The sequence below is a fragment of the Saccoglossus kowalevskii genome, chromosome 14 (genome assembly GCF_978046115.1).
Source record: "Saccoglossus kowalevskii chromosome 14, keSacKowa6.1, whole genome shotgun sequence".
NCBI classification, from domain to species: Eukaryota; Metazoa; Hemichordata; class Enteropneusta; family Harrimaniidae; genus Saccoglossus; species Saccoglossus kowalevskii.
Genome location: NC_140654.1, coordinates 20174544 through 20197950, shown reverse-complemented (window position 1 = coordinate 20197950; position 23407 = coordinate 20174544). Strand labels below are relative to the sequence as shown.

Here is a 23407-nt window from a genome sequence, read left to right as displayed (position 1 = left end):
ACTGACATCGTATACAAGATGGGTGTCCGGTATACTGCAAACTGACATCGTATACAAGATGGGTGTCCGGTATACTGCAAACTGACATCGTATACAAGATGGGTGTCCGGTATACTGCAAACTGACATCGTATACAAGATGGGTGTCCGGTATACTGCAAACTGACATCGTATACAAGATGGGTGTCCGGTATACTGCAAACTGACATCGTATACAAGATGGGTGTCCGGTATACTGCAAACTGACATCGTATACAAGATGGGTGTCCGGTATACTGCAAACTGACATCGTATACAAGATGGGTGTCCGGTATACTGCAAACTGACATCGTATACAAGATGGGTGTCCGGTATACTGCAAACTGACATCGTATACAAGATGGGTGTCCGGTATACTGCAAACTGACATCGTATACAAGATGGGTGTCCGGTATACTGCAAACTGACATCGTATACAAGATGGGTGTCCGGTATACTGCAAACTGACATCGTATATAAGATGGGTGTCCGGTATACTGCAAACTGACATCGTATACAAGATGGGTGTCCGGTATACTGCATACTGACATCGTATACAAGATGGGTGTCCGGTATACTGCAAACTGACATCGTATACAAGATGGGTGTCCGGTATACTGCAAACTGACATCGTATACAAGATGGGTGTCCGGTATACTGCAAACTGACATCGTATACAAGATGGGTGTCCGGTATACTGCAAACTGACATCGTATACAAGATGGGTGTCCGGTATACTGCAAACTGACATCGTATACAAGATGGGTGTCCGGTATACTGCAAACTGACATCGTATACAAGATGGGTGTCCGGTATACTGCAAACTGACATCGTATACAAGATGGGTGTCCGGTATACTGCAAACTGACATCGTATACAAGATGGGTGTCCGGTATACTGCAAACTGACATCGTATACAAGATGGGTGTCCGGTATACTGCAAACTGACATCGTATACAAGATGGGTGTCCGGTATACTGCAAACTGACATCGTATACAAGATGGGTGTCCGGTATACTGCAAACTGACATCGTATACAAGATGGGTGTCCGGTATACTGCAAACTGACATCGTATACAAGATGGGTGTCCGGTATACTGCAAACTGACATCGTATACAAGATGGGTGTCCGGTATACTGCAAACTGACATCGTATACAAGATGGGTGTCCGGTATACTGCAAACTGACATCGTATACAAGATGGGTGTCCGGTATACTGCAAACTGACATCGTATACAAGATGGGTGTCCGGTATACTGCAAACTGACATCGTATACAAGATGGGTGTCCGGTATACTGCAAACTGACATCGTATACAAGATGGGTGTCCGGTATACTGCAAACTGACATCGTATACAAGATGGGTGTCCGGTATACTGCAAACTGACATCGTATACAAGATGGGTGTCCGGTATACTGCAAACTGACATCGTATACAAGATGGGTGTCCGGTATACTGCAAACTGACATCGTATACAAGATGGGTGTCCGGTATACTGCAAACTGACATCGTATACAAGATGGGTGTCCGGTATACTGCAAACTGACATCGTATACAAGATGGGTGTCCGGTATACTGCAAACTGACATCGTATACAAGATGGGTGTCCGGTATACTGCAAACTGACATCGTATACAAGATGGGTGTCCGGTATACTGCAAACTGACATCGTATACAAGATGGGTGTCCGGTATACTGCAAACTGACATCGTATACAAGATGGGTGTCCGGTATACTGCAAACTGACATCGTATACAAGATGGGTGTCCGGTATACTGCAAACTGACATCGTATACAAGATGGGTGTCCGGTATACTGCAAACTGACATCGTATACAAGATGGGTGTCCGGTATACTGCAAACTGACATCGTATACAAGATGGGTGTCCGGTATACTGCAAACTGACATCGTATACAAGATGGGTGTCCGGTATACTGCAAACTGACATCGTATACAAGATGGGTGTCCGGTATACTGCAAACTGACATCGTATACAAGATGGGTGTCCGGTATACTGCAAACTGACATCGTATACAAGATGGGTGTCCGGTATACTGCAAACTGACATCGTATACAAGATGGGTGTCCGGTATACTGCATACTGACATCGTATACAAGATGGGTGTCCGGTATACTGCAAACTGACATCGTATACAAGATGGGTGTCCGGTATACTGCAAACTGACATCGTATACAAGATGGGTGTCCGGTATACTGCAAACTGACATCGTATACAAGATGGGTGTCCGGTATACTGCAAACTGACATCGTATACAAGATGGGTGTCCGGTATACTGCAAACTGACATCGTATACAAGATGGGTGTCCGGTATACTGCAAACTGACATCGTATACAAGATGGGTGTCCGGTATACTGCAAACTGACATCGTATACCACAGAGTTGAGGTTACGAGGGTATTTGCAACTATCGTTTTGTCGCGAAAGGTCAAATTCCGGTGACTCCATTGTTTGATAATTTGAATGCATTTGGTAACACGCATTTCCCAGTTTTTTTGTGTAGCTAAATTCTGGTCATTTCCCATGAATATGCCTAAAATACTTATAATATCATAACAGCGCTTAAAAGTAAATGGATTGTCCGTTCGACTTTTGAACGACCCAATTAAAAGATATTCTGTTTTATCTTCATTTAATTTAGCACCAGATGCAGCCTCGTAGCGTCTCATGACTTCTAATGTCTGGTAGACAGAATGCTCATTTTGGATAGTGAGTGTGGTATCATCCGCATGCTGGTAAATCAGAGAAGTTTTATTTGAATTTCAGCTGCAAGTACAAATAGAATTGCCGAGATTGGACACCCTTGCCTTATACCGCGGGTAACACTAAAACCATCCGAAATGAAACCGTTTATTTTAATGCAGCTCTGGGCATTGCAGTAGAGAAGTTCGTTCCAATTTATAAAGTTTGGCCCAAAGTTCAGAGCTGTTAACGTATTTGATAAGTACACGTGGTCCACCCGGTCAAAAGCTTTTAGTTGGCCCAGTTTCAGTATAATACCAGCTTTGTTACTTTCGTTTGCATAATTGATAATATCGTTGATGCACAGTACATTATCCGCAATGTCTAGACCTGGTATACAACAAGACTGGTCTGTCAATATAATTGAGGGTAGAACCTTGCGCAAACGGTTAGCGAGTGCTTTCGATAGAATTTTATAATCTATGTTGAGTAGACTTATAGGCCGCCAGTTCTTAAACATCCGTTTGGCTCGGTCGGGCTTTGGCGATAAGCTTTATCAAAGCTTTTTTCATACTGGGCGGCAAAATACCAGATGCAAAAGACAGATCATAAATATGCAAGATGTCTTCTGCCAGCGAATCCCAGAAGTGTTTATATCAACCGCTGTGAGTCCGTCAGTTCCAGGGCTTGTATTATTCTTCATACTAAAAAGTGACTTGCGTAGTTCGTTAGCGCTTAGAAGCAGGTCACAAACTGCTTGATCGCAGATCTCTAATTTGGAAGTGAGACAGTTTATGAAATTTGTCATATCAGCTTACTGGCGGGGTTCTTTTCGATACAGTTTGGAGAAGAACGAAACTGATTCATTCACTATTTCGAGACTTGTATTTAGAGTCGTGCCTGCTTCAGTAACGAGTGTTTTCATCATTTTTCTGTTTTGGCGCGATTTTACCAAATTTAAATAATATTTTGAGCTTTTTTCGTCTTCTTCGTATATTTGTATTTTGCTCCTGATAATAGCCCCATAAATTTCTGATTTAACAATCAAGCCTAACTCATTTTCTAATCGCTTTACTCTTGTTAGATCACGTATTTTGAAGCTTTTTTATATTCAAATTGAATTTGTTTTTCCAAATTTCTTTTAACCTTTCTGTTTCTTTTATTTTTGATTTTGGGAAATTGTTTTGCGTGTTAACGAATTTGGACTTTTAAACGTTCCCACCAACAAATGTTATTATTTTTATAAAAATCACTGTTTTTTGATTGATCAATAATTTGATCAATAATTAGCTTCAAAATCATAGGAGTTATCATCCAACAAACATATTCTTGGTCCTTTGGCGACTCCTTCGAAAACGAAGATGCACTTGATTATGTCATGGTCACTATATGGAAAACTTACAATATCAGTTGAAACGCAATAGTGAAGACATTTCTCGCTAAGTGAACAAAAATCGAATCGACTTTGAAAGAGTACATTCTTAACGCTATCATGACGGCGTCAAGTAAATTGTGTTGTTTTTGGATGGTGCAGTCGCCATACGTCAACATATTTGTGCAAATTCATGAAACTGGATAGATGTTTGACCGATTGGTCATTATAAAAAAGAATTTTGGAGGAACTATCTTTCGTAGGAGCCAGTTTGCAATTAAAATCGCCAACAAAAATATTTATCGAGTCGGCGGTACCATATTTATCTAAGGTGTTGAAAGAAAAACTCAATACGTTCCTTCAGAATATTTGGAGCATAACGTTAACAACATTAACAACCTTATCACCTATATTGCATTTGATTTGTAACATGCGGCCCGCGGCATCGCCTCGTCTACCTCGGGGCGAAGGGCATATATTGTGAAAGACAAGATAATCTTGTTCCAGCTTGGAGCTAATCATGTTAACATTACTGTCAGTCCAGGATATATCTTGTAAACAAATATTATCATAATGACAAGTTCTAAACAGATGCATGCTGTTTCGAAGTTTGTCGTTACTACACAATTCATTGCATTTAGAGAAACTAAGATAACCATTACAAAAGTATAGAATAAATTAAGAAGGTCAGAGTTCGTCATTGTTCACTTGAGATTGTGTTGATGGGTTTACCTTGATCACTTTGTTCAGCTCGATTTTTCAGGTCATCTTGTTTTGGGTTTACTGTTCACTCTCTTTCGTCTTTGGGTTTGCTTACGCCAAACGTCATCTTCGCTTGTAGAAAGGTGTCGCTTTTGTCCTGAAATAGTTTCATACTGTTCGTTATTTTGCAGGTCCTGTGTTGAAGTTGTATTTGTTTGATTCTCTGTGATTTAGGTTGGTTGATTTTTACTATCCTCCTCGTCTTTTGATTTTTTTCCGTGTGTTTCTTCGTCGATGGCAGCGTCGTCTTCGTCGTTATTTCCGCAGTCAAGTTCGTCATTGTGTTGATCCATTTCAATAATTTCCTCAAATTCGTTTTCTCTCGCACCTTCAATATTATCTGCTCCGTTACCTTCCTCTACGATGGGGTCAGCAGTGCTATTGTTCGCTGTATTCTTTGTATCACAGTCGTTGACCCTGTGTCCCATTTTGTTAAAACACCGCACTTGTGTAAAGAACCGTTCGATGTAACCCATTTTGTGACACTTCTTGCACTCGTACGCAGGATAGTTGAAAATCAGATGATCATCTGCTAAACAGTTGTTACAAACCTTGTGCTGATTGTTATGCAGTAGTCTTATGTAAGGTCTATTGTCTTCCAGTTTTACTGCATAAGGTAGTGACGTAATATTGGTCGGCAGTTCTATTCTCACAAATCGAGTACCATTTTCCACCTGTGGGGCATCTTTGAAAAATTTATGAACCACATTGCTGCGAATAATGCACCCATAACCGACAAGCTTTTCAGTCAAAACTTCGTCTTCAATATAAATTGGAACTCCAAAAAAAGACACGGTAGTAAAGTTCTTCACCAAACCCTGTATGCTGGCCTCGCTGCCATTACTTGTTATTCCGTGTTCCAATAAACTATCCGAGTCCTCCTCCTTGGCGAGGGTTACCTGCCACAATCCTTTTAACTTGACACAACCCAGTAAAGAGCCGTTGCCAAATGAAGATTGTATCGCTGAAATAATATCAAAAGCCTTATATTGTTCATCCACAACAGCAAGTGTGTTCCGTTTTAGAGCCCACCACAACACGTACACAGACCTGCAGTTGAGATAATCACGCAAAAAGCACTGGGTGGTTGAAAATAAATATACTGACGGATACTGTCTTTAACATAAACAACGTTGGTCAACAAACCAGGAATAGATGTCCGCAAAACAGCGCGATTCCGGTGGATTACCAGAGCACCAAAAGAAGATGTTCAAATTAGTCAATCACATAACCACACAGATGCATAGATTGATTGAAATTAAACCGAATTTGCGGCTATTTCATGTTTATAGATGTTTTAAAATCGATATCGCTGGCACAGGTACCTTCTAGAATTGACCTATGACCTCTACATACTTTGAGTAAAACTACGCATATTTAACGGCAATTAACGAAATGATTATTCACATTTTCTAACTTTTAATTATGGGACCTGTTAATATGATATCACAGGTAATAATCCCGTATGAAAATACCAACTTTGCAATCGCTTTTCACAACTTTGTAAGCAGTTTGTTGTCATGACAACGACTTAGTTTAAACATATAAGCAACTCCGCCAACATTTCAATCGCTTTTTCCAACTTTGCACGCTGTTTCTAACATTTTACAGTCAGCTCATGTGAACATAAATAGGCTGCATTCAATTGGCTTTCATTAAATTTGTCGACTTTACAACTGCGCGTTTCTATATGCCAACAACTTAGGTCATATATACAATAACATCTACCAACATTGCAATAACTTTGCTCAACTTTTCAATCACTTTGAACAACTTTTCATGGTGTTTTAACAGCAATAAACCCACTACGTACCGATAGCATCAAAATCTCGTTTTTGAAATTAGAAGGAATGGGGCAACTTTCCATTGATTAAAAAAGTTACAAAAAATTCACGATTTTCCACTATAAATAATTGACATCACAGTAAGAAAGAATGCAGGACCCTTGCCCTATATCTTTTTCAATAATTTGATGAAACAAAAAAATATAATTCAACACCTGGTTTACTCGGGCAGTCTCCCATGCAAGTACTAAACACACCCGATTGTGCTTTATTTTAAACATTTGTCGGTCACCTAACCACACAGATGCATAGATTGATTGAAATTAAACCGAATATGCGGCTATTTCATGTTCATAGATGTTTTAAAATCGATATTGCTGGCACAGGTACCTTCTAGAATTGACCTATGACCTATACATACTTTGAGTACAACTACGCCAATTTAACGGCAATTAACGAAATGATTATTCACATTTTCGAACTTTTAATTATGGGACCTGTTAATATGATATCACAGGTAATAATCCCGTATGAAAATACCAACTTTGCAATCGCTTTTCACAACTTTGTAAGCAGTTTGTTGTCGATGTTTCGATTGGCTGTTGTCATACTCGGGACATTTACCTAATGTTTTCGAAATGTAACTGCGGGGTTGTCATGTCAATGACTTAGGTTAAACATATAAGCAACTCCGCCAATATTTCAATCGATTTTTGCAACTTTGCACGCTGTTTTCTAACATTTTACAGTCAGCTCATGTGAACATATATAGGCTGCTTTCAACTGGCTTTCATTAAATTTGTCGACTTACAACTGCGCGTTTCTATATGCCAACAACTTAGGTCATATATACAAATACATCTACTAACATTGCAATAACTTTGCTCAACTTTGCAATCACTTTGAACAACTTTACACGGTGTTTTAACAGCATAAAACCTACTACGTGCAGATAGAATCAAAAACTCGTTCTTTGAAATTAGAAGGAATTTTGCAACTTTCCATTAATTAAAAAAGTTACAAAAATCCCACGATTTTCCACTATAAATGATTGACATCACAGTAAGAAAGAATGCAGGACCCTTTCCTTATATCTTTTTCAATACTTTGGTGAAACAAAAAAATATAATTCAACACCTGCTTTACTCGGGCAGTCTCCCATGCAAGTACTAACCACGCCCGATTGTGCTTTACTTTAAACATTTGTCGGTCACCTAACCACACAGATGCATAGATTGATTGAAATTAAACGGAATTTGCGGCTATTTCATGTTTATAGATGTTTTAAAATCGATATCGCTGGCACAGGTACCTTCTAGAATTCACCTATGACCTCTACATACTTTAAGTGAAACTACACAATTTTAACGGCAATTAACGAAATATTCATTCACATTTTCGAACTTTTAATTATGGGACCTGTTAATATGATATCACAGGTAATAATCGCGAATGAAAATACCTACTTTGCAATCGCTTTTCACAACTTTGTAAGCAGTTTGTTGTCGATGTTTCGATTGGCTGTTGTCATACTCGGGACATTTACCTCATGTTTTCGAAAAGTAACTGCGGGGTTGTCATGACAATGACTTAGGTTAAACATATAAGCAACTCCGCCAGCATTTCAATCAATTTTTCTAACTTTGCACGCTGTTTTCTAACATTTTACAGTCAGCTCATGTGAACATATATAGGCTGCATTCAACTGGCTTTCATTAAATTCGTCGACTTTACAACTGCGCGTTTCGATATGCCAACAACTTAGATCATATATACAAATACATCTACCAACATTGCAATAACTTTTCTCAACTTTGCAATCACTTTGAACTACTTTGCACGGTGTTTTAACAGCATTAAACCCACTACGTACCGATATCATCAAAATCTCGTTCTTGAAATTAGAAGGAATTGGGCAACTTTCCATTAATTAAAAAAGTTACAAAAATTTCACGATTTTCCACTATAAATGATTGACATCACAATAAGAAAGAATGCAGGACCCTTGCCCTATATCTTTTTCAATACTTTGATGAAACAAAAAAAATATAATTAAACACCCGGTTTACTCGGGCAGTCTCCCATGCAAGTACTAACCACGCCCGATTGTGCTTTAGTTTAGACATTTGTCAGTCACCTAACCACACAGATGCATAGATTGATTGAAATTAAACCGAATTTGCGGCTATTTCATGTTCATAGATGTTTTAAAATCGATATTGCTGGCACAGGTACCTTCTAGAATTGACCTATGACCTCTACATACTTTGAGTACAACTACGCCAATTTAACGGCAATTAACGAAATTATTATTCACATTTTCGAACTTTTAATTATGGGACCTGTTAATATGATATCACAGGTAATAATCCCGTATGAAAATACCAACTTTGCAATCGCTTTTCACAACTTTGTAAGCAGTTTGTTGTCGATGTTTCGATTGGCTGTTGTCATACTCGGGACATTTACCTAATGTTTTCGAAATGTAACTGCGGGGTTGTCATGTCAATGACTTAGGTTAAACATATAAGCAACTCCGCCAATATTTCAATCGATATTTGCAACTTTGCACGCTGTTTTCACAAATTTTACAGTCAGCTCATGTGAACATATATAGGCTGCTTTCAACTGGCTTTCATTAAATTTGTCGACTTACAACTGCGCGTTTCTATATGCCAACAACTTAGGTCATATATACAAATACATCTACCAACATTGCAATAACTTTGCTCAACTTTGCAATCACTTTGAACAACTTTACACGGTGTTTTAACAGCATAAAACCTACTACGTGCAGATAGAATCAAAAACTCGTTCTTTGAAATTAGAAGGAATTTTGCAACTTTCCATTAATTAAAAAAGTTTCAAAAATCCCACGATTTTCCACTATAAATGATTGACATCACAGTAAGAAAGAATGCAGGACCCTTTCCTTATATCTTTTTCAATACTTTGGTGAAACAAAACAATATAATTCAACACCTGCTTTACTCGGGCAGTCTCCCATGCAAGTACTAACCACGCCCGATTGCGCATTACTTTAAACATTTGTCGGTCACCTAACCACACAGATGCATAGATTGATTGAAATTAAACGGAATTTGCGGCTATTTCATGTTTATAGATGTTTTAAAATCGATATCGCTGGCACAGGTAACTTCTAGAATTCACCTATGACCTCTACATACTTTAAGTGAAACTACACAATTTTAACGGCAATTAACGAAATATTCATTCACATTTTCGAACTTTTAATTATGGGACCTGTTAATATGATATCACAGGTAATAATCGCGAATGCAAATACCTACTTTGCAATCGCTTTTCACAACTTTGTAAGCAGTTTGTTGTCGATGTTTCGATTGGCTGTTGTCATACTCGGGACATTTACCTCATGTTTTCGAAAAGTAACTGCGGGGTTGTCATGACAATGACTTAGGTTAAACATATAAGCAACTCCGCCAGCATTTCAATCAATTTTTCTAACTTTGCACGCTGTTTTCTAACATTTTACAGTCAGCTCATGTGAACATATATAGGCTTCATTCAACTGGCTTTCATTAAATTTGTCGGCTTTACAACTGCGCGCTTCTGTATGCCAACAACTTAGGTCATATATAAAAATACATCCACCAATATTGTAATAACTTTGCACAACATTGAAATCGCTTTGAACAACTTTGCACAGTGTTTTAACAGCATAAAACCCACTACGTGCCGATAGCATCAAAAACTCGTTCTTGAAATTAGAAGGAATGTTGCAACTTTCCATTAATTAAAAAAATTACAAAAATCCCACGATTTTCCACTATAAATGATTGACATCACAGTAAAAAAGAATGCAGGAACGTTTCCATATATCTTGTTCATGTGTGTGATGAAACAACAAAAATAAATTCAGGCAGTTTCTCATGCAAGTACTAACCACGCCAGTTTGTGCTTTACTTTAAACATTTGTAGGTCAACTAATGACACAGCTGCATAGATTGATTGAAATTAAACCGAATTTGCAGCTATGCCAAGTTTTTTGATGTTTTAAAATCGATATTGCTGATACAGGTACCTTCTAGAATTGACCTATGACCTCTACATACTTTGATTAACACAACGCTAATTTAACGGCAATTTACGAAATATTTATTCAAATTTACGAACTTTTAATTATGGGACGTTTTAATATGATATCACAGCTAAAAATCCCGATTGAAAATACCAACTTTGCAATCGCTTTTCACATTTGTGTGAGCCGTGCGTTGTAGATGTTCCGGTTGGCTGTTGTCATACTCTGGACATTTACCTAATGTTTTCGAAATGTAACTGCGGGGTTGTCATGACAATGACTTAGGTTAAACATATAAGCAACTCCGCCAACATTTTAATCGATTTTTCCAACTTTGCACGCTGTTTTCTATCATTTTACAGTCAGCTCATGTGAAGATATATAGGCTGCATTCAACTGGCTTTCATTAAATTTGTCGACTTTACAACTGCGCGTTTCTATATGCCAACAACTTAGGTCATATATACAACAACATCTACCAACATTGCAATAACTTTGCTGAACTTTTCAATCACTTTGAACAACTTTGCACGGTGTTTTAACAGCATTAAACCCACTACGTACCGATAGCATCAAAATCTCGTTCTTGAAATTAGAAGGAATGGGGCAACTTTCAATTAATTAAAAAAGTTACAAAAATGTCACGATTTTCCACTATAAATAATTGACATCACAGTAAGAAAGAATGCAGGACCCTTGCCCTATATCTTTTTCAATACTTTGATGAAACAAAAAAATATAATTCAACACCTGGTTTGCTCGGGCAGTCTCCCATGCAAGTACTAACCACGCCTGATTGTGCTTTACTTTAAACATTTGTCGGTCACCTAACCACACTGATGCATAGATTGATTGAAACTAAACCGAATTTGCGGCTATTTCATGTTCATAGATGTTTTAAAATCGATATTGCTGGCATTACCTCATGTTTTCGAAATGTAACTGCGGGGTTGTCATGACCATGACTTAGGTTAAACATATAAGCAACTCCGCCAACATTTCAATCAATTTTTCTAACTTTGCACGCTGTTTTCTAACATTTTACAGTCAGCTCATGTGAACATATATTGGCTGCATTCAACTGGCTTTCATTAAATTTGTCGGCTTTACAACTGCGCGCTTCTGTGTGCCAACAACTTAGGTCACATATACAAATAGATCTACCAACATTGCAATAACTTTGCTCAACTTTGCAAACACTTTGAACAACTTTGCACAGTGTTTTAACAGCATAAAACCCACTACGTGCCGATAGCATCAACAACTCGTTCTTGAAATTAGAAGGAATGTTGCAACTTTCCATTAATTAAAAAAAATGTTACAAAATTCCCACGATTTTTCACTATAAATGATTGACATCACAGTAAAAAAGAATGCAGGAACGTTTCCATATATCTTGTTCATGTGTGTGATGAAACAACAAAAATAAATTCAGGCAGTTTCTCATGCAAGTACTAACCACGCCAGTTTGTGCTTTACTTTAAACATTTGTAGGTCAACTAATGACACAGCTGCATAGATTGATTGAAATTAAACTTTTTAATATGATATCACAGCTAACAATCCCGATTGAAAATACCAACTTTGCAATCGCTTTTTACATTTTTGTGAGCCGTGTGTTGTCGATGTTCCGGTTGGCTGTTGTCATACTCTGGACATTTACCTAATGTTTTCGAAATTTAACTGCGGGGTTGTCATGACTCAGGGTGAACATACAAGCAACTCCGCCAACATTTCAATCGCAAAACTGTGATATATGTGGTTGAACGATTATGTTGACATATATGGATAAACCAATAATCCTATAAGAACTTAAAGTGATTTTCAGTACTATAACAGTAGACATGTAGTTACATGTATATTTGAAATATTGTTTCGTTTGTAATATTACATCAATGGAGTAAATTTCATTTAATTGATAAATATGGCAAAAGCCCATCAGTAAACGCACCCCCCCCCCCGCCACGAGAGTGCGGTTATCCTCTGAATACGTATAATAATTTCCTTAACTATACTATATACTATAGATATCATAAAGCCAATAATAATCATTTCATTATTATAAACTTTTTTCCTGGAACATGTATATGCTCTCGAACAACGCTTGTGAATGAGTCAACAATCTAAAGATAGTTCTGTGTAAAGTTGCAAATAATACTGTGTTAACCACTTAAATGTTCATTCATGAATAATTCATTAAGTAGTTTCGAACAATTCCAACACAAAATAGTGGCACACATGTATTTTGATTGAATACAAATATTTTTAAAATATTGAAACTACTCTAATTGTGAATTGATATTGAATGTAATTGACAAGATATTGTTATTCTTGTTCTATTTTCTACATTTATTTTGTTGTTCACTTTTAATTAATTATGATTTATTGATGTGATATTGAATTACTAATTATAATAGACATCTTCAAAAAATGCTTATGCCAAAGACAAATATGTCCTTATAAAGTTTCTATATTCAGGCTAATCACAACATAAACAGCTCTAATAAGAAATGTTTCAGGGTGGTGTACCCATGCTCATATACAAAATCAATAGAGAAAAGTTCAATTATTCTTTCACCTTGAACTATAATAAGCCCAGGCTTGATTAAATTAGAGTTACAATAAACATCACTCATCATGTATTGACCGAGACAAATAAATGTGAAAACTATAATCAAATTTACAAACATTGACTGGATTGCAAAAGGAATGTATACCCAGGATGCACTGTATATGATTCAGTGCTTTGAAGCACCCACTAATGAACTCTATATTACCTGTATTTACATGATGCATTAACAACGGAAACATCATGTATTCAGAACTAATAAATGAATATTAAAATGGTGGGGCACAATGTCAAATTGCTATCGTAAAAACTGATTAATATAATTTTAAGTTAATCGCTAATTTTGATTGAAGAGGTTATTGCTATGGTTTATACAATATGCTAAAACTCGATTATTCCAACCAGATAACTATGTCGGCAAATACATCCAATATGTAATCATAAAAAGAATGTATTTTGCTTATCGCAATAAATTATAAATGTTCAACCACTTCATTATAGCATATAACTAGCTGTTTTTAAAGTAGTATGCATAACATTAAAATTCACGTCACTCTGGAATATAGAAATGAAGGACGTTTATATTTTTATATTTATATATTTATATTTTCAAGTTACATCAGTTTGCAATAGAGGTAGATGAATGTTTACATACGAAAACCCAATTCATTCAGTTATATATTAAAATCAGCATGTGAATAAGCACACAATTTTTCAATCAGCAAGTTGTACCTGGCCATCATTGCAATCAACACAAATAGATCGGCCAATAAAACACATTGAACACTATAAATGCTGTTGGAAATACAATTCGGCTGTAATAATCAATCTGTTCAGGCCTTAGTTCACGCGAACACTCACAAACCAGACATCCTTTAGTTACTTGTATTTCCGTTTTTACAGTTTGTCGGAACTCGGCAGCAGCCAAAGTATCGGCATCTATTTGTGCTCTTCTTTTTCTTGTTTTACCATTGCTTGACTGCAATAAATGAACATACATTAAAAGAAGACAACATATGTACGTGATACATACCTATCTGAATGTCCCGTGCATAAAATAACGATTTGAAATCAAAGCTATTAATCGAACGTTACTAATTTTTACTCTTGTGAACTAAACTTACAAAACTAATTTGTTTATTTCCCGGTAAATTGAGCATTTCAATTGCTTGTTGTCTTCTTCGAATTTGTTGTTTCGTCTGTAAACTAATATAGTTAACAACAGCATATTCTACTAGTGCTGCGAACACAAACACGAGACAGACTGTCATCCACACGTCAATAGCCTACAGTAAAAGTAATAGACATTGATTGTCATGTATTGTTATGCATTTCGTCGTATTAATTCCAGTAAATTACGCTTGTTTTGGAGATTAATCGCATACGTATGATTGATTTGGTTGTTACACTTCGTGAATAATAATTTTATTGATTAACCTGATACATAGTTTCACAAAACGTTTCACTGATAAATATACTATCCTCGGGAGCGGAGCTACGTCACAGACGTTCCACGTTGCTAAGACGCGCACCACTGTACCATGCATTTCTATGGGCTCTGTGTGCGCTGCTGTGGAACGCCGGTCGAGCCGGTGAAAAATCGAGAAAACAACACAAACTCAACTTTAAAGTAATCGCGAACAACCAAATTTATATATGTTACACACGTAGGGCTAATTTTGTTGCACTGTTCAGAGGAGTCTCAACAATCATCCCAAAGTACCGTTTTATGCGAGTTTTGGGCCTTTGTTTTCACCGCCGCGGGTTGCCAGGCGGTGAAAATACCCGGATGTCCGCCCCCCGAGGATAGGTTCATAATTCACGTATATTTTACCTTTAGATGCGCCATTTTCGGCAACGCTCCCTGAATCCCATTCATTTGCGTACATAGAGTCAACAATGCTGTCATCACAAGAGAAACACGGGCTGGCTCTGAATTTGGATTGATCCAGAACGAGAACCATGACAACACAACGATTAATATACTCGGCAGATAATTTGACATGATAAACATCTTTTTCTGCCTTTGTAATTTAAATGTTGCAGTAATGTATGAGAAAATACCTGTAAAATATAAAAGTCAATGTTGATAACATGTTTCACTTTTGTTTTGAGTTTTCTTTTCTGGCACTAATTTGAAGTTATGAGGAATTTTAATGCATGTTACGGAACATTATCAGGAAACCAGTAATTGAAATTAATGCAAGGAGAAGGGAGCATTTTCTTTGCTACACTTATTTCTGCTAGGTATTTTAGGTTTAGGTGGTGTCATCTGATGTAGCATTTCTAGGGAAATGTTCAACATGTGTTGTTCTGTTACGAGGACAGATATGCTCATTAGAAACCGATTGTTCGGATGGTGTTAAGATCAATACGACGTCAGAGTTGTTGCCCTTTGGCAATGTTGCCAAATTTGTTGGCATTTACCACAGTATAATATCCTAGATTGTTGTTGAAAAAATGGGCTGTGGATAAACGGATACAGGTTGGTTCATCAAATGTATTTTATTAAACCAAAAGTTAAATGGTGTGTCACACGCAACGTAATATTACCGTAATTGGTATAGTACAGGTGTGATGGTTCAAATACCAAAATGGCAACAGTAACAGAAAGACTTCCCTGGCGGCGATAATAACATGCGAACACGGAGCCAACAGATGAGGTTTCAACTGGTACTGGTATTATTATACTCTGCAAACATCAAGTATAATAACGTGGTAAAACTCCACGACTCCAATAACTAGATACTTAAACTCCAATACAATTCAACGAGATCTCCGATCTGATCTCAGTGCTGAACAACTCCCCTATATATACCCCCACTGTCTATAAATAGACCATTACATCAGCGTACATATAATGAGTCTGGAACTTGCTACAAATTTCTAGAATGTTCCATTACCTTATATTGCCTCCTACAGTGTTCTATTACCTATTCAACCAGTTTCTAAAAAAAATCTAGAATATTCCACCCAGACACAGTACGGTTCTAGAACATTCTCAGTGACACAGAAGTGGTAAATAAGTCGTATGCGACATGGTTACGTATGAGAATACACTTTGGCAGTCAGAGCGCTGGGAAGAAATTAAGTGACCTTAGTGTCATGTTCCTACCAGTGCAGGTACAGTACTATTCCCACGATATATCAAGCCGTGAATTGATTTGATAACCTACGGAACTGAGCAGTAATCACAGCTTATCTCCTGGTGATCGAGAGTCATAATATTCTGAGGTTATTACAAGGTAGCCCTGAATACAGTCCTGTAAGTTGGCCCCAGGATAGTTTCTAGAATACCTATTTTCATTTCAGGGATACATCACGGGAATGCCGAAATCCAAAAGGTTTAAAACAGAATCAGCGAAATTCTTTGTGCGGAGTTCGGTCAAACCCAGGTGGCAACCAGTTTGTTTCTATTATTACAGGACACTTACGCGCTTATCCATTCCATCAAAATACCCCGTAAAATACCGCATAATGACGAAACGCTGTGACTTGTGGCGTTACGATGACAGATGTATAATAATAGACGTTATACATATATTAGACGTTCAAAATACCAATAAAAGTGGCACACAGTGCCCGTCTTAGATTTTAAATGTTCTCTGAATAACAAGTCATAATTACCAGTGGTATAGTTTCTTGTTTTGGGTTTCCTGTCTGTATGTTCAGCAAAAAAAGTAAATTGTGCTACTGATAGTCCTTTCCGGATTTCCAAGGATTCAAGTTCATCTGCCTTTGGTGCCCATTGCAGAATTAAATCATCGGTTGTGTAAGAAACTTGATATAAAAAATATGATATTTGAACAATGACACACATTTGGACATTCATATTATGACGACCTCCTTTAAATATTCATCTTAATACATGTATACATAATGCAATGCAATGGTAAGGTTATTGAGTGCGTAATGACGTAAATGATATAAATACGCCGGTGTATATTTTAAGATTCACTCACAATAGCAAAACAGTAAATGTCGTATTGAAGAATATTTCAAATATCTCTTGTTTGATTATTTTATCACTCGGTGATGTCAACATTAAAAAATGTAATTTTTGCTTTTTATATGCTGTATCAAATAATATTGTACTCATATTATCAAATGCTACTTTGTAAACCATACATACAGCTTTCAATGTCCATGTCGCATTCCTGTTCATCCATTGGATAACGTTCTAATCTCATCATACAGCTTACTGTTAATGTAAGTCTGTCAAAATAAAAAGAACCTTAGTTAACACCCATCACTCGAAATTAATACTTTGCTATTCGGCTAGTTAATGATTAAATTACGACATGACACTAACCGATGGTGTTTCAAGTTGGTAGTATATTTAGCGTGTTTCAGTTGTCTCAATGAAGGCGAAATACTTCACAGAGTAGTTCTTTAATATGTTCATAGAGGATAAGTCGAGTAAGACTAATTAGCGTATTTATAGTGGCTTAATCAAGGTGGAATATTCATTGTGTGTATTGTGGCTCAATAAAGAATAAAGGTTGTTGCTTTAATCAGAGTTTTATAGTGGATCAATGAAAGTAAAATGTTTGGTTTTTGCATAGTAGTTCAACCAAGGCTGTATATTTAGCGTTTTTATACTGGCTAAGTCAGAGTGGATTTTTTAGCGTCAGCCTAAATGAAGGTGGACTATTCATATGTTCATAGGGTTGCAACTCCAAAATGTCATGCTTCTTGAAAAGCTGTGCAATAATAATAGAGTGAGCATTGTCTGAATTTGTGGTTGAAACGAGACGTTATTAGAGCTCGACGATGAATACTAGTTTCTCCGTGTATTCAACCGATAATTCCCAAGATGCTTTATTCAGAATACAAAATAGTATCACTAGCTATTCGACCTGCGTTAAGAGAAGTGGGAATAAGTGTTTGACTGGTACTTAAAAGTTTACTTCAAGAGTTGCAAATTTGCCATCGCAAAAACCAATGAGGAGTAGACATCTAACTATATGTAACTTTTTTCGGGGAAAGTTTTAAACGCTATCACCTTGGGTGATGTAATAACATCTATAATTTAGATATTTGTCGCCATTGTGAAAACAGTCCAGCTGTTATTTCCTTGTGACCACTTATTCTCATGAGATTTCCCACTGGTGGCTTTGCACAAACAACCAACATTTAATTTGTATATAGTGGCTCGATTAAGGTGGAGTATTTACCATGTTTATAGTATCTCAAACAATGTGCAATATTTACCGTGGTTATGTTGACGTAATCGAAGTGCAATTTTTAGCGCGTTCATCGCAGGTCGATCCAAGGACATTGAGTCTAAACATAATAATAAAGCTTGTTTTATAGCATCCCCGTACCTTGCGCTATGAAGAACAGTTCCATCAGAATAAATACGCAACAAGGAGTTCTCCGTTGTTAGTTTATGAAAGTGTCCAGACTTTTCATCTGGAAAGTAGAGTGGCGGTATCCAGACTTCTTTGACTCCATCTGAATGCAATGTTAGTGTGTGGTTTCCAGGATCGTAGTACTCTAGCCGAGGATCAACCCACCGTGTTCGAAGAAAGAACGTAACTGTATAATCCTACAACAATAACAACAGTAAAGCAGATTTGAACAACACAATTAAAATAGTATATATATATTTAACACCTAATTTCATAGTAAATATAAAAGTACAGCAGATATTTATTTTGTATGCCCATTACATTAAGACCATTTCATTTGAGTCTGTATATTATTCAACATAAATGAAATGGTATCCTTTTTGGAGTGAATTAAGAATAGCTAATACATTGATATGCCAGCACAATTAATTGCAAAGCAACAACATACGTCTGAATACCAATAGACGTCATCCAGGTGCACATGTATATATTGTACACAATTTGAATACGGAATCACAATGCTAGTAACATGTTACAATTTGGTGTTCTTGTCTATATGAGTACGGGTCAGTTAAGATCATTTTCTGTCTGTTTATAACGCCATTAAAAAACATTAACACACAGAAGCAGTAAATTCCGACGACATAAATCGATATAAACCCGGAACGGAAATCGTACGTTTTACTGCTAGAAACGAACAGATAAAAAGTTATTACACACACGCACATAAAATGCAGAATTACTTGGGTGAAGAGATATTTATCTTTTTTCTCTTCACTCACTTTTGTTTTCCAAATTTTTCATACAACTTTTATTCAGAACGTTTTTTTATTCAGAAGAAAAATAACACCGAATGCATTGTCTGAAAACTTGGTCAATCCAAATATGCGCGTGCCTAAAGCTGACGCCCATGTACGAAACCAAATCACTGATATTTACGCCACAGCGTGCCTCTCATTGAATGACCAAACACCACCAAAGTATTTAACAGTACGCGTAGATATGCGCTTTACCATATTTAGAACCATTACGTCACCTATCATGAACAGCATTAATGTAGGGCGTAGTAGCAACATATTCTCGTTATTGCTAAACAAATGATCGCACAAAGACACGAATTAGGTACAAATTGCTGGTACTTCTATTGCATTTTGAGATGTTTTTTTATAACCTAGTTATTATTATTAACAAAACGAGTAGGGTATCTACCTTTCCTACAAATGTAATGTGTAACAAAGAATAATACTGTTATGTAAACCTATAAGTGTTACTGTAAATGTGCTCGTCATATTATTCTATTAGAATATATGCTAACAATCGGAGAGTCATCTAATTATTTTTTTTGTAGAAAAGTGGCAATTTCCTTGGAACGAGGCATGCATAGAGGGCGTACAACAACCAATGTAACAGACCCACTAGAATTAAGATATGCATTTTCATTCAGGCTAGTGAAGGTAAACAATAGCCAAAAGGTTAAAGTTTCTTTAATAACGATATGTAGTAGAGTAAGTAGAGTTACAATCACAATCAAAAATATTTAACAAGACCGACAGAAGAAGAGCTATAGACCCACAGCTATATTTTCGGTTGTGTTTGAATTAGCTGCAGAGAAGTGCAGCCTTGACAATGATATTCTTCTACCTAACACACTACAAGTAGTGATGTGCTTAACCATGTACCTGTCAACTCTATATCCAACATCACTCACTCAATTGCGTCATGCTAATTTTCGCATTAGCATAGCTTACACACACAATTTTAGTTTGAATAAATGACAATGGATTAAGAGATTACCTCGCATCGCACGCATGTAATAAGATAATGCAAGTAAATCCTTACAAATCTGCCCTGACGTCCTGTGTAATTAATTACTCTATTGTATATATTTAGATAAATCAACAATATATGTGGCGCATAACGTCGGTCGGTCGGTCCCTTTAAACAATTTCTTTATATATTTAAAAGACAGTAGTCTTTGCGACGTGTTTTATATTTGTACCATGGAACAAATACAACGCGTGTATAAAACATCGTTCGTTAAAATATAATTGGAACTCGCAATGCACGCGAACACTGTCCTTCAATAAGGGGGAGCAAGGGCCGATAGCTGGTACACGTTACAGGAAATGAAAACAGCATTTTACGTTTTAACAGGAAATAAAATGAAAAATTCATTTACGGTAAAAAATAAGTTTGTTTACACTTTACAGACAAAGCTTATTCCTAGTTACATTTTTATAATATTTTTAATAATTTGAGTTTAAGAACATTGGGATTTGCATACCAATTACGACATTTAATTTCAAATTGAAAAGTGCTTTATACACTTACAAAAAATAATATGTTGGTACAAATTACGGACATAAAAGAGTATATTACATTATTACGAAAATAAAAACAATTGATTACAGCTTACGAAAATACCCCTTGTCGACCCTCTTCAATGGCATGTTATAATTTTAATATCTGATATATTATGGTTAATGTCACTCACCATTCCCGAATCTGATGACGACTGGAAACTGTTGATGAGTATACTGGTCGTCACAATCACTGGTGGTCCTACGAAAAGTGAATACTCATAATAGAAATTACAAAGTATATGATATAGATACAGTTCGGTATTTGCATTTTAAAATCAACTTTGTATGTGGCCTGCTAAAAACGTTCACGTTTAACTGTTATTGAACGACGCTTTCCTGTCACAGGACATCAACTAGCCAATGAAAACTATTTCAGCTGAAAACTGTTAATGAATTGTTATTTCTGTAATTTCAGTTCATACCCTTCGGACAAATTAAAACATCAATGTACGTCGACGAGTTTATCAAAGATTTTGGTTAACAGTAAGTAAAAGTGCATGATGTATGTTATTCGTAATGAGGATTGAACAGCCGTTTAGTCTAAATTTATTCCTAAGTCTAAATTACCAGAATACGTGTGACACAAATAGTTTGGAGTAAACTCCCACAGGTTTATCTTGAATAGCCAAATAGTGAATAATGTGAAATGATTCAATGGCTACAATACAGAGATAAAACGCTTTGAAATTTTTATTGTGAATTTGCCAGGGTAAATGTTATAATTTACCATTTGCCACAAATCAGGCAATCGCTAATACAACAATGACTTCAATATAATAATCTCTAAAATGTATTACCGTAGCAAGGTGGTATTTTAATAAACTATGTAAACGATGATAAACTGAACCAAAATAAACTTTACCGTGTAAATTTGGTCTGAATTTCTTGTCATAGTCAGCCCCTAAAACATTACTCAGAATATTTTTGGTCTGCGATGTCTTTGTCATTAGTGATCTCACATTATCCATACTTGTTGCATTACTATAAATATAATTAACAATAATACATTACATTACATACTATTGTTTCCATGTCATTATCACATTTAAAACTGAAACACCGTTATCATGTTTAAATCTGGTTACGTCTTATAACAACATCCCCGATATAAACTTGATTTTATTTTGAAATTCAAACCATACATATATATAATTGGTCTGTTTTGTTATATGCCAACAGTCGTAAATAAATTGATAAGTGTTTGCAGTAAAGACATACCTTAATAAAACGAGTAACATCACGTATATAAACATCACAGATTGTCGCGATTTCCAGAACAATCTAGTGGCCTCGAGAATCAACTAAATGTGTCAATGTCATACTGAAAAAAAATTAAATATACCTACAAACAAACATGGAAATATTCCCATATTCAAAGTCACATTCCGTAAAGTCAAACAAAACATAGTATAAAAATATTTACATGTAGTATAGTCAGAAATATGTGAGAAATATCATGAGATTCGAAATCCAAAAACTCCAGAGAGTATAAGAACGTTTGATGTGCTAAATTATGATAGAATATTTCAAAACAAATTATATCACACACATACAAATCCCGAAACATATTATTTGTTGATTTACAAATATTCACAACCCTTCACTACATTTTGTGAAAAATATCGGGTTACATAAACTACTGTCAAACGAGGATTAGGCGGTGATAGATTTGTTGCACACACTCCGCCGTGACGACTTAGGTGACGTCATCGTCGTCTAATCTCTGTATTCGTTAGTACCGAGGTATCCATCTGGCAACAAATATATATTCATCCGAGTCGTAATCGAATTTACCTTTTGCAGAGCGTCCAAGAAAATGTATATATTTGATATTCTTGAACAACCATATGGTATTTCAAAATGCGGTCAAAATAAAACAATGACCTTGATGGATATGTGTATAACACATATATCGTATTTATAATCGAAGCCACATCAACGAATAGTCACAATCAAATGAATCGTACACAGGTTGTTTTGTTACATTTCTGTTGGCAGTGTTGATTTCATTCCAGCAATAACATATACCCATAGTAACAAATGTATTTCAACATTTGGATACGTCTTGTGTAATTTGAATATCTTACCGTCCAAGTCTTACAAGACCACTTAGTCAACAATACACAGGTACTCACCGTGAGTAGTGAGCATAAGTGAAGAGGAGACACTGCAGAAGTTTGTAACACGTTCGACAAATCCCTCACATTTCACAAGCTTAGTCTGACGATCAGACTAATCAAAAACAGCCATTGTATCATGAATGTGAAGTTATGCTTTGTAAGGGTAGTTAAACTGTTTCATTTCAAAATCGATGGCCATGCATTCATGCATATTCATGATATGTTAACTTTGATTAGCGTTATAGCCGTATTTGAATTGCAGCTTAAGTGAGATTGTGCATAATAGTTCACCTAAGTCGTTT

At 36.2% G+C, this 23407-nt stretch overlaps 1 protein-coding gene across 1 annotated transcript; it reads right to left on the bottom strand.

Moving 5' to 3' along the window:
• Positions 1 to 14016: 14016 nt before the first annotated feature.
• LOC144355624 (glycine receptor subunit alpha-2-like) lies at positions 14017 to 21953 on the bottom strand. The gene is made up of 8 exons (XM_085507503.1): positions 21848 to 21953; positions 21117 to 21184; positions 18596 to 18819; positions 17401 to 17483; positions 16896 to 17048; positions 15103 to 15332; positions 14384 to 14554; positions 14017 to 14181 (listed from the first exon to the last, which is right to left on the bottom strand). Exons 1-8 carry the CDS (start codon positions 21951 to 21953, stop codon positions 14017 to 14019), a joined length of 1200 nt encoding a protein of 399 aa, XP_085363629.1.
• Between the last annotated feature and the right edge of the window lie 1454 nt (positions 21954 to 23407).